The 11,078-nt window shown below is 45.6% G+C and overlaps 1 protein-coding gene across 1 annotated transcript; it reads right to left on the reverse strand.

Moving 5' to 3' along the window:
• Positions 1 to 3,102: 3,102 nt before the first annotated feature.
• On the reverse strand, positions 3,103 to 7,892 carry Cmtm2 (CKLF like MARVEL transmembrane domain containing 2). Its single transcript, XM_047529012.1, has 4 exons — positions 7,758 to 7,892; positions 7,465 to 7,623; positions 3,744 to 3,845; positions 3,103 to 3,210 (listed from the first exon to the last, which is right to left on the reverse strand). Exons 1-4 carry the CDS (start codon positions 7,890 to 7,892, stop codon positions 3,103 to 3,105), a joined length of 504 nt encoding a protein of 167 aa, XP_047384968.1.
• Between the last annotated feature and the right edge of the window lie 3,186 nt (positions 7,893 to 11,078).

Here is an 11,078-nt window from a genome sequence, read left to right on the forward strand (position 1 = left end):
GTGGGACTGATTATTATAATTATGGATACCGACTCAGTGAGCAGACCTATGATTCCTATGGGCAAGAGGAGTGGACTAACTCAAGACACAAGGCACCTTCAGCGAGGACAGCGAAGAGCACCTACAGAGACCAGCCATGTGGCAGATACTGATTGTACTGTCTGATGTTGTGAAATAGCCAGTCTCCACCCGTCCTGTATACTGTTCAAAGTAATTTTTTTTCTACGAACAATCCCTTTTTAAATAAATCAAAATGCTTAAAATATGAAAAAAAAAATAAGCTGTAGTGGCAGAGGAGCACTGAAGAGGGAAATATTACTTTATAGCTCGGGTTTTGTAAGAGTGTTAATTACTGGTCTTAAGAGTGTAGCTGAAAGACCTGTTTCAATTCTGACATTTCTGTGGTAGGCTTTTGATATAGCTCTTAGAGATGTAAGCTCACAGTGATCTTGAGAAACTGGTGCCCGTGGGGAAGGCCCCTCCCCAATGTCACTCACAGGTGTTTCACGGCTTTTGTTCAGCAGCTGGGAACTACTTATCACGGGAATTCCTGTGTAGGATCTTTGGTCAAGAATTCAAACTCACCAATGTTGTGATGGTTAAGAAATGATGTCAAATTTCCTATAAAAGCCCCATGTAACCTCAGCTCAGGGTACAGAATTTCAGAGCACTAGCTAATTCGGGTCCACCGGCATGATAAACCTGAGTTCTCCAACCTTCTGAGTGGTGCTTGGTCTCTCGCTGAACACGATTTCCACAACAGCACAGTTTACCTTTTTAGTTTTTTCGCTGTTAGGAACATTTCAGTATATTGAAACTGGAGTTCAAGACAAAACCAGATTCTCTGCTTCTGCCAGTGGGTGGGTAGGATCTATGTAAGTTATAGGCCTCTGCAACTGAGAAAGCCCATTTTTGGTGTCAGCAACTCTCAGTGGCAGGTTATGTCCCCTAGCATTGCAGAATGACCCTGCAGTTCGCCCACAATTTCTTTCTGGGTTCTTCTCTTGTGAATTTGAAGAGTGAAATCCATGGACAAGGAAGAGTGAGCATAAAAGAATAGAATTTATTCAAGTGATATATTCAACAGATATAGCTCCTGCAGGGCAAGAGGGGACCCAGCAGGTATTGCTTCTTAAGTGTACTAGCTTAAGTATATGTAGCTACTGGGTAGAGGCATTGATCGGTATCTATGCTAATCAGGAATTGGAAGAGTACCAAGACTATTGGTCAGCCCTCGAGTCTGTAGCCTACACTTAGGTCTATCTTGCCTCCCTTTTCTTGCAACCCCGGGATAAAGGAGTTGATTGGAATGTTTGGTTTGCTTCTATAGGTTAATCTCTCAGAATGACTCCATTTAGAGAAATCTTCATGGAATTCATTTCCTTTATTGTCTGCCTATTTATTATCTAGCCTATCTTCTTCAGTACCATTCCTCTTGGCCTAAATTCTTAGCATGCTGGGTCACATGGCAGGGTAGATTTTGTTTTTTCCTACCATGGGACTCCCTCTAGTTGCTTTCACATTGTCTGCAGCCTGCATTGGGGTGGTGTGGGGCACAGAGTAGTAGTGGACTGGTGGGGTGGAGGAGCCAGGCTAAGTCCTCCACATTCAGGGTCTTCGCTGTCCCAGCTGCCTGTCTCCGTGACTTGCACAAGCTGCAGCCTCCTTCCAGTTGCACCCGCTCTGCAGCAACAGCCAGTCTGGTTTTCTCCTGGAGAAAAGTGGACCTGCCACGTCCTCATCTTCATGGAGTCCCAAGTCACTTGGCATAAAGGCCCAAGTCATTTATGTGGTCCCCAAGCCCCAGGCTACCCCGCTCCCAGCCTGTCTCCCACCATGTCCCTGTCTGGGCTTAGGGCTCCAGGCAAGCCTTTTCCTCAGGTATCCATTTGGAGCCTTAATTTCTTTTCATGACAATGACCCTTCTCTAGCCAGGAGGGCTGGACTTCCCAGTGAGAGTGGGGTCCTGGTGGAAGGGCCCAGGAGGCTGTTACGGTTTGGATATGAGGTGTCCCCCAAAAGCTCATGTGTGAGACAATGCAAGAAGGTTTGGAGGAGAAATGATTGGGTTATAGCCCTAACCTAGTCAGTGAATTAATACCTGATGGGATTAACTGAGTGGTAACTGGAGGCAGGTGGGGTGTGGCTGGAGGAAGTGGTTAATTGGGAGCATGGCCATGGGTTATATATTTTGTACCTGTAAAGTGGAGTCTTTCTGCTTTCTGATCATCATGTGAGCTGCTTCCCTCTGCCATACTCTTCTGCCATGATGTTCTGCCTCACCTCAAGCCCCAAGGAATGGAGCTGGCCTTCTATGGACTAAGACCTCTAAAACCATGAGCCCTCAAATAAACTTTTCCTCCTCTACAGTTGTTCTGATTTGGTCCTTTAGTCACAGCAGTGAAAAAGTTGAGTAAAACATCAACTCAAGTGGGGACTGTGGCTCCAGAGCTCAGCTGGAGCCTGGTCCCAGGTCCCAGAATGGTAGCTGACCATCATCTTTGAGTGAAGTACCCCCAGGATCCCCTTGTGCCCAAGTTCAGCCCATATTTCCAGCCCAATTCAGGCCCCAAAGTGATAACATTCCCAACCCCTCTTCAGTGAACTTCAAATGAGGATCAGCATTAAACTCCAATGTGAGATCAAGGAAGTCCAACTAACTTATTTTTCTCACAGTGACCACTTGGATGCTTTAAAAAATGTAAAATGAGAATATTAATGTGAACAAAATGTATGCATTCTTTTGTTTTCCAATTTCTCATTTTCCTCTGGCCCCTTTGACTGGTCAGTGTTGACAAACACCAGTGTCACTGGTGTATCTGGTCCCCCAGACCCTCTGTGCCCTAGCCCAAGAGTGATTTAAGGGAGCCCTGGGTCCCAGGTCTCTCCCTCTGCATCATAACTTCCAGTAACTTTCAATGAATAAATCAAATAATGTTTACATCAACCTCGAGTTTTAAGATTCATTTAAGGAGAAAATTCTTTTCCAAGAAGAGGTGGTTGTAAAAACGGAAAAGAAAACCATTCTAGAAAGTCGACCAAGAAGACAGTGGAAGTGTCTGACTGTAAAATACACTGCCATGTCTGAAACAGGAGTCTCCTTCATTTCTTTGGTTCTGGAGGAACTATCGGCGGGCCCTTCTTGCTGAAGTGTTTTCTTTGAAGACAGATATCAACAATAGCAAAAAATGCTGCCACACCCATAAGGCCCTGGAAAACAAAAGGATCCACATAACATTGGCATATTTTCTTCCAGTTTGGGAATTCATCCGTTGATACTAGTTAACCTATCTTCTAGTCCACTCAAACTTCCTGACTGAGATTCTGAGTTCAGCCCTCCCTCTGCGCAGTCATCAAGTCTTTCTTTTTCTCTTTAGACCCGACCAGAATGGGGCCATTTGCTCTGGGGTCAGCAACTAGGGGAAGGAAGCCATTAACTTGGGTCAGCTCCCTGGGCGTCATAACGAATGGCTTCTCCACTGGAAACATTTACCAACTTTACTTGTAAACTTTGCTTCCAGGGCTGGGGTTGTAGCTCGGTGGCAGAGTGCTTGCCGAGCACCGTGAAGCACTGGGTTCGATACTTAGCACCACATAAAAATAAGCAAAATAAAGGTATGCTGTCTACCTGCAACTACAAAATAAAAAAATAGAAAACATTGATTTCATCCCAAGAATTTTTGTGTGTGTGAAAATGAGCCCTTTCCATAAACAGGGAAAACACCCCTATCTTCAAGACTCACCAAAGCAATGATGTACTCCAATGGCATTATTTCTCGACTGTTCACAGCAAATACTATGCCTCCCACAAGGAACCCGAAGCAGCACAGGTCGTTGATGAGGTCCTGATGAGGGAGAGAGAGTCAACCTCTGAAGGGCCAAGCCCCAGGGACAGCTGACCCAGCAGAGCTTTCTCCACAGGCACTGTTTTTCAAACTCCTACCTGATTTTTAAAATATATAAAAAGGTAAATGTGGCCCAGCCTGGGTGGATATACCAGTGCCTCCCAGCTGGGCTCTCTGAATAGGGATTCAAAGTCCAGGCTTTACTGCCCTGGGCTGGAGCCTGGGAAGACACAAACTCCCACCTGCCAGATGGCAGGTACAAAATCACACATCTGGCCCCCTACCATTACTTGTTTAAATAAACACACATACAACTTCATGATGTTCCTTTTGAGGACCTCCCGGTGTGGTCTTTCTGCTCTCAGGGCATGTGTCAGTCTCTGGAGCAGGTGGCCCCTCACTAGGAGCCTCCCTCTTCAGCCCTACCCCTGCCTTCCTTCCTACACCCCCTGCCCTCTTTGTGAGGCCGTAAGGCTGCCTTCTTCGGAGACCTTTCGCTCCATTCCTGTGGCTTCAGTCTTGCACTTGCCATCTTCTTGTCTTCCTTGCCCTACTGATAAAAAGAAAAGTCACACTTTTCTGAGTTGGCCAAACGATGGCCATGTCAGACCAGCCTCCCACTCTAATACATCTGGGGTGAGCGTCTGGGACGAAATGCTCTTGCGGTGAGAGGCAGCCAATCCTACAGTGTTTGGCTACACCACTTTCCCTTGGGTTTCCTTAATGCCATCTTCTGCCAGTTTTCCTTCCCTGGCTACCATGTCTCGGATCTTTTGTATTGTTTTGAATTTGGTACAGTTCAAATACACAGAAAATAATGAACATCCTGCTTGCACCAGATCCCAAGCACTGAAATTTAGTAGATATTAACAGCTTGCAGTATTTGTTTCAAGATCTCTTAAAAATATGAAAAGACCTGAACTTTATAGAATGAGCTAGAGTCTCACCCTCCCATCCCTCTTCCTGTCCCTCTGCTTCCCAGAAACTGATGTGTACTTTTCCTGAGTTTGAATATTCCTACATATTGTATATTCATATACAATATATTTGTGTTTCAAAAGTTTAAAGGTAGCATACTTTTAAACTTTTGCTTTTTGCTTTTAAACACTTGCTTTTTATTTTTTTATTTTGTTTATTTTTTTGGATGGTGGGGATTGAACTCAGCGGTACTCAACCACTAAGCCACATCCCCAGTTCTATTTTGTATTTTATTTAGAGACAGGGTCTCACTGAGTTGCTTAGCGCCTTGCTGTTGCTGAGGCTGACTTTGAACTTTCGATCCTCCTGCCTCAGTCTCCTGAGCTGCTGGGATTACAGGCATGTGCTACCATACCTGGCCAACACTTGCTTTTTAAAAGTTTTAAAATTTATCCATATTGAGAAACATAGATTTATTACTGTTAATTGATATAGGAATGAACCAATCTAGACAGAGTTTGTTCTGCCTTTTAAAAAAAAATCATTCTTCCAAACTCTGCTGCAATGATGATCCCCCTTGTCTGTCACCCCACCCACCCCTGTCCATCTCCTTAGCTAGGTTTTACCAAGTTTGTCTCTGAATTGCTAGTGTGCATTTACACTCACACCAGGAATGGGTAACAGCTCCTGTCTCCCTGTCCTTGCCAACACCCAAGATCATCTGGATTATTAACATCTTTTAAATCTGGTGAGTTGAAATGGTGTCTCTGTGGTATTTGAAGTTTGATGCCTTTGGTTACTAATGAAGATGAATTTTTTTTTTTTAAAGCATGTTTTAGGCACGCGAACCTCCTCTTTACATCCCTTGTCCTATTTGTCTATGGTTTGTTTTAAAATTTTTATGTCTTCTGTTGTAAAGTTTTAATTTTAAGGGATATGTAGTCTATCCCCTCTCTCTTCACTCCCACCTCTCTCTCTCCCTCCCCCTCCCCCCAGTACTCCCAGGAACACTTGATTACTATTCTGTTCAACTGTTTTGTAATGCCACCTTTTCAAATATCAAGGCACTGTATTATGGATGTCTAAGGTCTAAGTTCTCTTTTCTATGTCTGTATTGCTCTGCTTAGGCTACCATAAGAAAATACCACAGACTGGGTGGCTTAACAGCAGACATTTATTTTCTCACAGGTCTAGAGGCTAGAAGTCCCTGAATAAAGTGCTAGCAATTTGGTTTCTGGCAAAGGCTCTTCCTGGCTGGAGACAGTTGACTTTATCCCTATGTCTTCATATAGTTTTTCTTCAGAGAATGTGTGTGCATAGAGAGGGAGGGGGCAGGGATATTGATCTGATGTCTCTTCTGACAAGTATATGAATCTCATGGGATCTAGAGAGAGTTTGTTTCTGCCTTTAAAAAAAAATCATTCTTCCAAACTCTGCTGCAATGATGACCCCCCTTGTATGTCACCCCACCCACCCCTGTCCATCTCCTTAGCTAGGTTTTACCAAGTTTGTCTCTGAATTGCTAGTGTGCATTTACACTCACACCAGCAGTGGGTCCCCACCTTATTACCTTTAATATTAATTACTTTGAGACCCCCATCTCCAAGTATAGCCACATTAGGAATTAGGACCTTGGCATATGAATTAGGAGAGGACACAAACATTCAGGCTGTAACAATCCCAACAGATTTTTTATCAGTCTCTGAGCTAGGAAATCTGATGTCTCACTGGGCAAATCCATCCTTATAATCCTTCTTATTCTTCCCTAAGATTTTTAGAATTGCCTGGTGAAGTTCCATGAAAGCCCCTACTAAGTTCTGAACTGAACTGTCATCTCTATGATAGCAACTCTTCACATCTGTGAATGTGGTATATTTCTCTATTTATTTAGGTTTATCATTTATCATTTATCATGATTCATTAATAGCATTTTAAAATTTTTACATAAAGTCACTTACCTTTCAGCAGGTTTATTCATTTATTTGGTGGTACTGAGGATTGAACCCAGGAGTGCTCTATCACTGAGCTACATCCTCAGCCCTTTTATTTATTTGTTTGTTTTTGAGATGGGTCTCACTAAATTGCTGAGGCTGGCCTTGAAATTTCGATCCTCCTGCCTTAGCCTCTGGAGTTCCCAGGATTATAGGGTGTTCCACTATGCCCAGTCCACAAGGATTATTATTGTCCTCATGTTATAGATGAGGAAACCGGCTGAGAGTAGTTCAGTAACTTGCCCAGCAGTTAGATGACTGCTGGGCTGACATCCTTCTGAACTAAACATCCTTTATAGGAATATTCACTGGTGAAGTAAGGCTGCTTTTGAAGTAATTTTTTTAAAAAATTCTCATTTTACCTTATTAACTTACAAGTAGATTGATTTTATTCTTTGAATTCTGCAACAATCTTCCCAGTGTGTGCCGGAAGAGCTGATTGTTACACCTTTGCTTCCTCCGAGGACAGCAAAACTTTTGACCACCAATAAGAGTCCCCTCCCTACCCAGCCCATCCCAACATACACAGCTAAGTTTTGGAGAGGATTTTCCGCCCAGCTACCCATCTCCTGCCCAGCTGACCCTGCCTGGACGGCATCTGGGCCCTGAGCTCCAGTATGTGAAGGAGGCTGTTCTCCTCACTCTCCAGGTGCCACACACCCATTCTGGAGGGCACACCAACCCGGTCTTCCCCACTGCCCCTCACTTACAGAAACGGGCCACATGATGAAGGACAGGTATCTTTGGATGGCAAGGGTGTTGATGAGAAAGAAGAAGAAAAAGATGAACAACTCCATAGTAATGAGGAGAGTCAAGGCTGGGTGCACGGGGGTTGCGTTGAAGTATGCCATTGCCCCAAACAGGCAGCCCTGCGTGGACACATAAACGTGAGCAGCAGCGAAGGGCTGACCCTGACTCCCCAAGACCCACAGCCCCTCTGAAGGCCCCGGCGGCCAGCTCCTCCCCTCCTCTTTCCTGGTCTTGGAACCACAGCCCATCTCACCACGCTGATGAGCTTGACCTCTGCGTGTCCCATGAGCCAGAACTCTTTATTGCTGCTTTTGAATTCCCACTTGTAGCGGCGAAGTCCTGTCCTTGTGCCCACTTGGTCCTTGGGCTCTTCCTTCTTCGGGGCCATCTTCGGCAGGGGCCCTCACCGTCTCACGACCTGCTAACCTCTCCTGCAGTCTCTGGACAGGCTGGGCCTAGTAGAGAGTCTGGTGCTACTGACCTCTTAGGAGCCCCCGCTCAGCTAACTGCCATCAGCGAAAACCAACGCCTGTGCCCTTTCCGCGCGCCCACCTCGCCGCGTGGCCCTGCGCAAGTCGCACCCATTCAGCAGTTGCCAGATCCGCGCACCCTCCACGAAGGAGCCTCCACTGGGTCCCACTTCACGGAGGAGCTTCCCTCCGGGTCTAGCGAGGCTTTGCAAGGCAGCCCTAGTGCCGGCCGCCGCTCGCGCCTTGGGGCCGGGTAGGCAGGAACCCAGGGGTCACGGCGCTCCCCACAGCCTCTCCGGGCTTGGGCTGCGCCGGCGCAATACGGTGCGCAGGGAAATGTAACGCAACTTTCACACAAGGCAACACGAAGAAGCAGGCGTGCTCCCGACTTAGCAGTCCTGATTTTATGGTCACATGTAGGCCGGAATGGGTGACAGTGGGTGAGCTCAGCGGTAGCGTGGAGGGGGTGATTTCACGCACAGCACAGACAGGGGTATCCGCGAGGGCGCTGGCACGACCTTCAGCTTGGCTGGGGTTTGGGTGGCTGGGGTTTGGGTGGCTGGGGTTTGGATGGCTGGGGTTTGGGTGGCTGGGGTTTGGGTGGCTGGGGTTTGGGTTCCTGGGGTTTGGGTTCCTCGGGTTTGGGTTCCTCGGATTTGGGTTCCTCGGGTTTGGGTTCCTCCGCTTTGGGTTCCTTCGCTTTGGGTTCCTTCGCTTTGGGTTCCTTCGCTTTGGGTTCCTCCGCTTGGGAAGGCGTGGTTTTGATTCCCAGGATGACTTTCATGTTATTCCTCATCTTCTTGGTGACCAACAATGCATCGATGAGACACAGGATTGCCGCTGTGAGACAGAAAACCTGACAGACACAAGACCACAGGAGGGAAGGAAAGGTTGGGTTACTTTGCAGCTCAGCACCAGTCCCTCAACGCAGGAGCTGTTGAGGGGGTTCTTCTGTTCCCTCCACCCTTCCATACCTTCTCTGTGCCTGCTAGGCCTTTCTCAGAGAAGGGGATCTTGAAAATGGTGATTTTACTGCCAGAAACACAACCTCCCCACCCCATCCCCCCACCTTCACGCCTTTCCTGCCTTGAGGCATCAGGAAAGCACCAGGGGAGACTCCTGCCGGGGTGGATTCTGAGAAAGTCTCAGTGGAAAAACTTTTGGCCTGTTTGCTAGAGCAGAAAGGAGTGCCCAAGGGGCCCAACTGGGAGGAAAAGAACTCAGACACTAGACTGGAGTGTCCTGAATGCGGTGAGGTCAAACCTCTGAGAGAGGGCTCAGGGTTGAGGCTGCCCAGGTGCTGAGACTGGGACTCCATTAAGAGGAGAGGAAGGTTTGAAACTCAGAAAACCCACTTGCAGTGGTCAGGGGGTAAATGGAAAGGAACTAGGCTGGAGCAAGGAGGAGTGTGTGTGTGTGTGTGTGTGTGTGTGTGTGTGTGCGCGTTGGGCTACTGCCATTTAGGCAACAATGGGTGAAGACCTGAGGTGGGAACCCCTGCACAAAAGCCTTAGTTGCTGAGTTAGCAGATGGGGACCAGGACAATAGAGCTGGATATTCCAGGAGTGGATGTTTCTCTTCATGGTCACTTGATCCCTGGCTGCTTAATGGAGTTTGCCTGGTAGGTCTTGCCTCAGCTAATGTGCAAGCTCCCCAGGGTGGCAGGGCCATACTATCAGCACTGAGCTGGGGTTTGGCACAATCCAGTGGTACTGACAAATCTGTACTGATGATGGAATGAATTCAAAGAACTTAAACTCTTTTTCTTTCTGGATTAATTTCTGTCCCCATTTTTTAACTTCTTGAACCAATGTTCCCAACTCCCCACTCCCCACATCTTCCAAGCACTGATCTGCCATTTCTTGTGTTCTTCCATATGACGTGGGTTTCAGTCCCAAACTGAGTCCCAGTCTGTCCCAGCCTTGTGACCCAGGGCAAGGTATTTAACCTCAGTTCCTACATCTGTAAAAATTAAAGTTGTAAAGATGAAGTGAGAAAGTGCCTCATCTGGTGCATGGCACCCACCTGCACTTACTTCAGCAGGAGGCCACGCTTCATTCAGGAGTTCCTGAATGAACTGGATTACTCACAGCTGACCATGTGCTTTTTTTCCATCCCCTACCACCTCTCTATTCATATGTTTTTAAAATATAATTCTCTAGTCCAGAAAAGTCAATGACTTACTTATGGGCAAAAATAACTTGTAATATTTCAAAAGTAGTGTATATGATTCTCAAATAGAGGTCTGCAAATTTGGGGGGGATACTTATTTGGAAAAAGCATATTAGAATTGTGATTTTCATGAGCTTAGAGTTTGTGCAACTTACATCATCTGAAGAAGTCACTGCAAAAAGACAAGAGGTGGAAGTGGGGATTTCATTCTGTTAATGACATAATGACAGTCTGCCAGTTTCCTTTTTTCAGAGTCTTAGAATACCCATCTCAAATGGAGTCTACTTACCCCTCCAATATAAAATAATGGCCTTCTTTCTTTTTCTTGCCATGTCAAGACAGCAACTACTAAAAGGAATACAGCTGAAATGAAACTGTTGATAAGATCCTGTAATAGAGTTAAAAATGGTCAACTTTTTATGAAAATGTAATTTCATAAAATATTTAAATTGGTCAATTACACATCTAAGAATGATGCCTTTTAAACACGTTCCCTTTGAGATTAAAAGGAACCTTCAGAGCATAATTCTTATATTTTCTAGAGACATTTTTGTAATATTTATGTAATATTTGGGATAGGACTTTGCAGAAATGGGTTTCATTGGAACACCATTAAAAACAACTACAACCAACTTTTCTTAAAGTGCATAGGAAAGTGAGCATAAAAAAATCTAATGGTCTAGGGGCTAACCCAAATTGGCATTGCCTCAATGTGATTTTTTGAAGTCTTATATTTTAAATTTATGTTAATTCTGCATTCTATTTCATAACACATTTGTTAAGGAGGAGTGTAATTTTAGATTATCACATTACTGACTTAATTCCACTCCTAAATCTTGAAGTGGCGTTAAATTTATTCTGAGTTTACATGCTCCGAGGACCAGGCCTGGTTTTCTGGAGTGAATGACTGTGTTGTTGACTTTTGTTCTTTC

The sequence above is a fragment of the Sciurus carolinensis genome, chromosome 16 (genome assembly GCF_902686445.1).
Source record: "Sciurus carolinensis chromosome 16, mSciCar1.2, whole genome shotgun sequence".
In the NCBI taxonomy this organism is placed as follows: domain Eukaryota; kingdom Metazoa; phylum Chordata; class Mammalia; order Rodentia; family Sciuridae; genus Sciurus; species Sciurus carolinensis.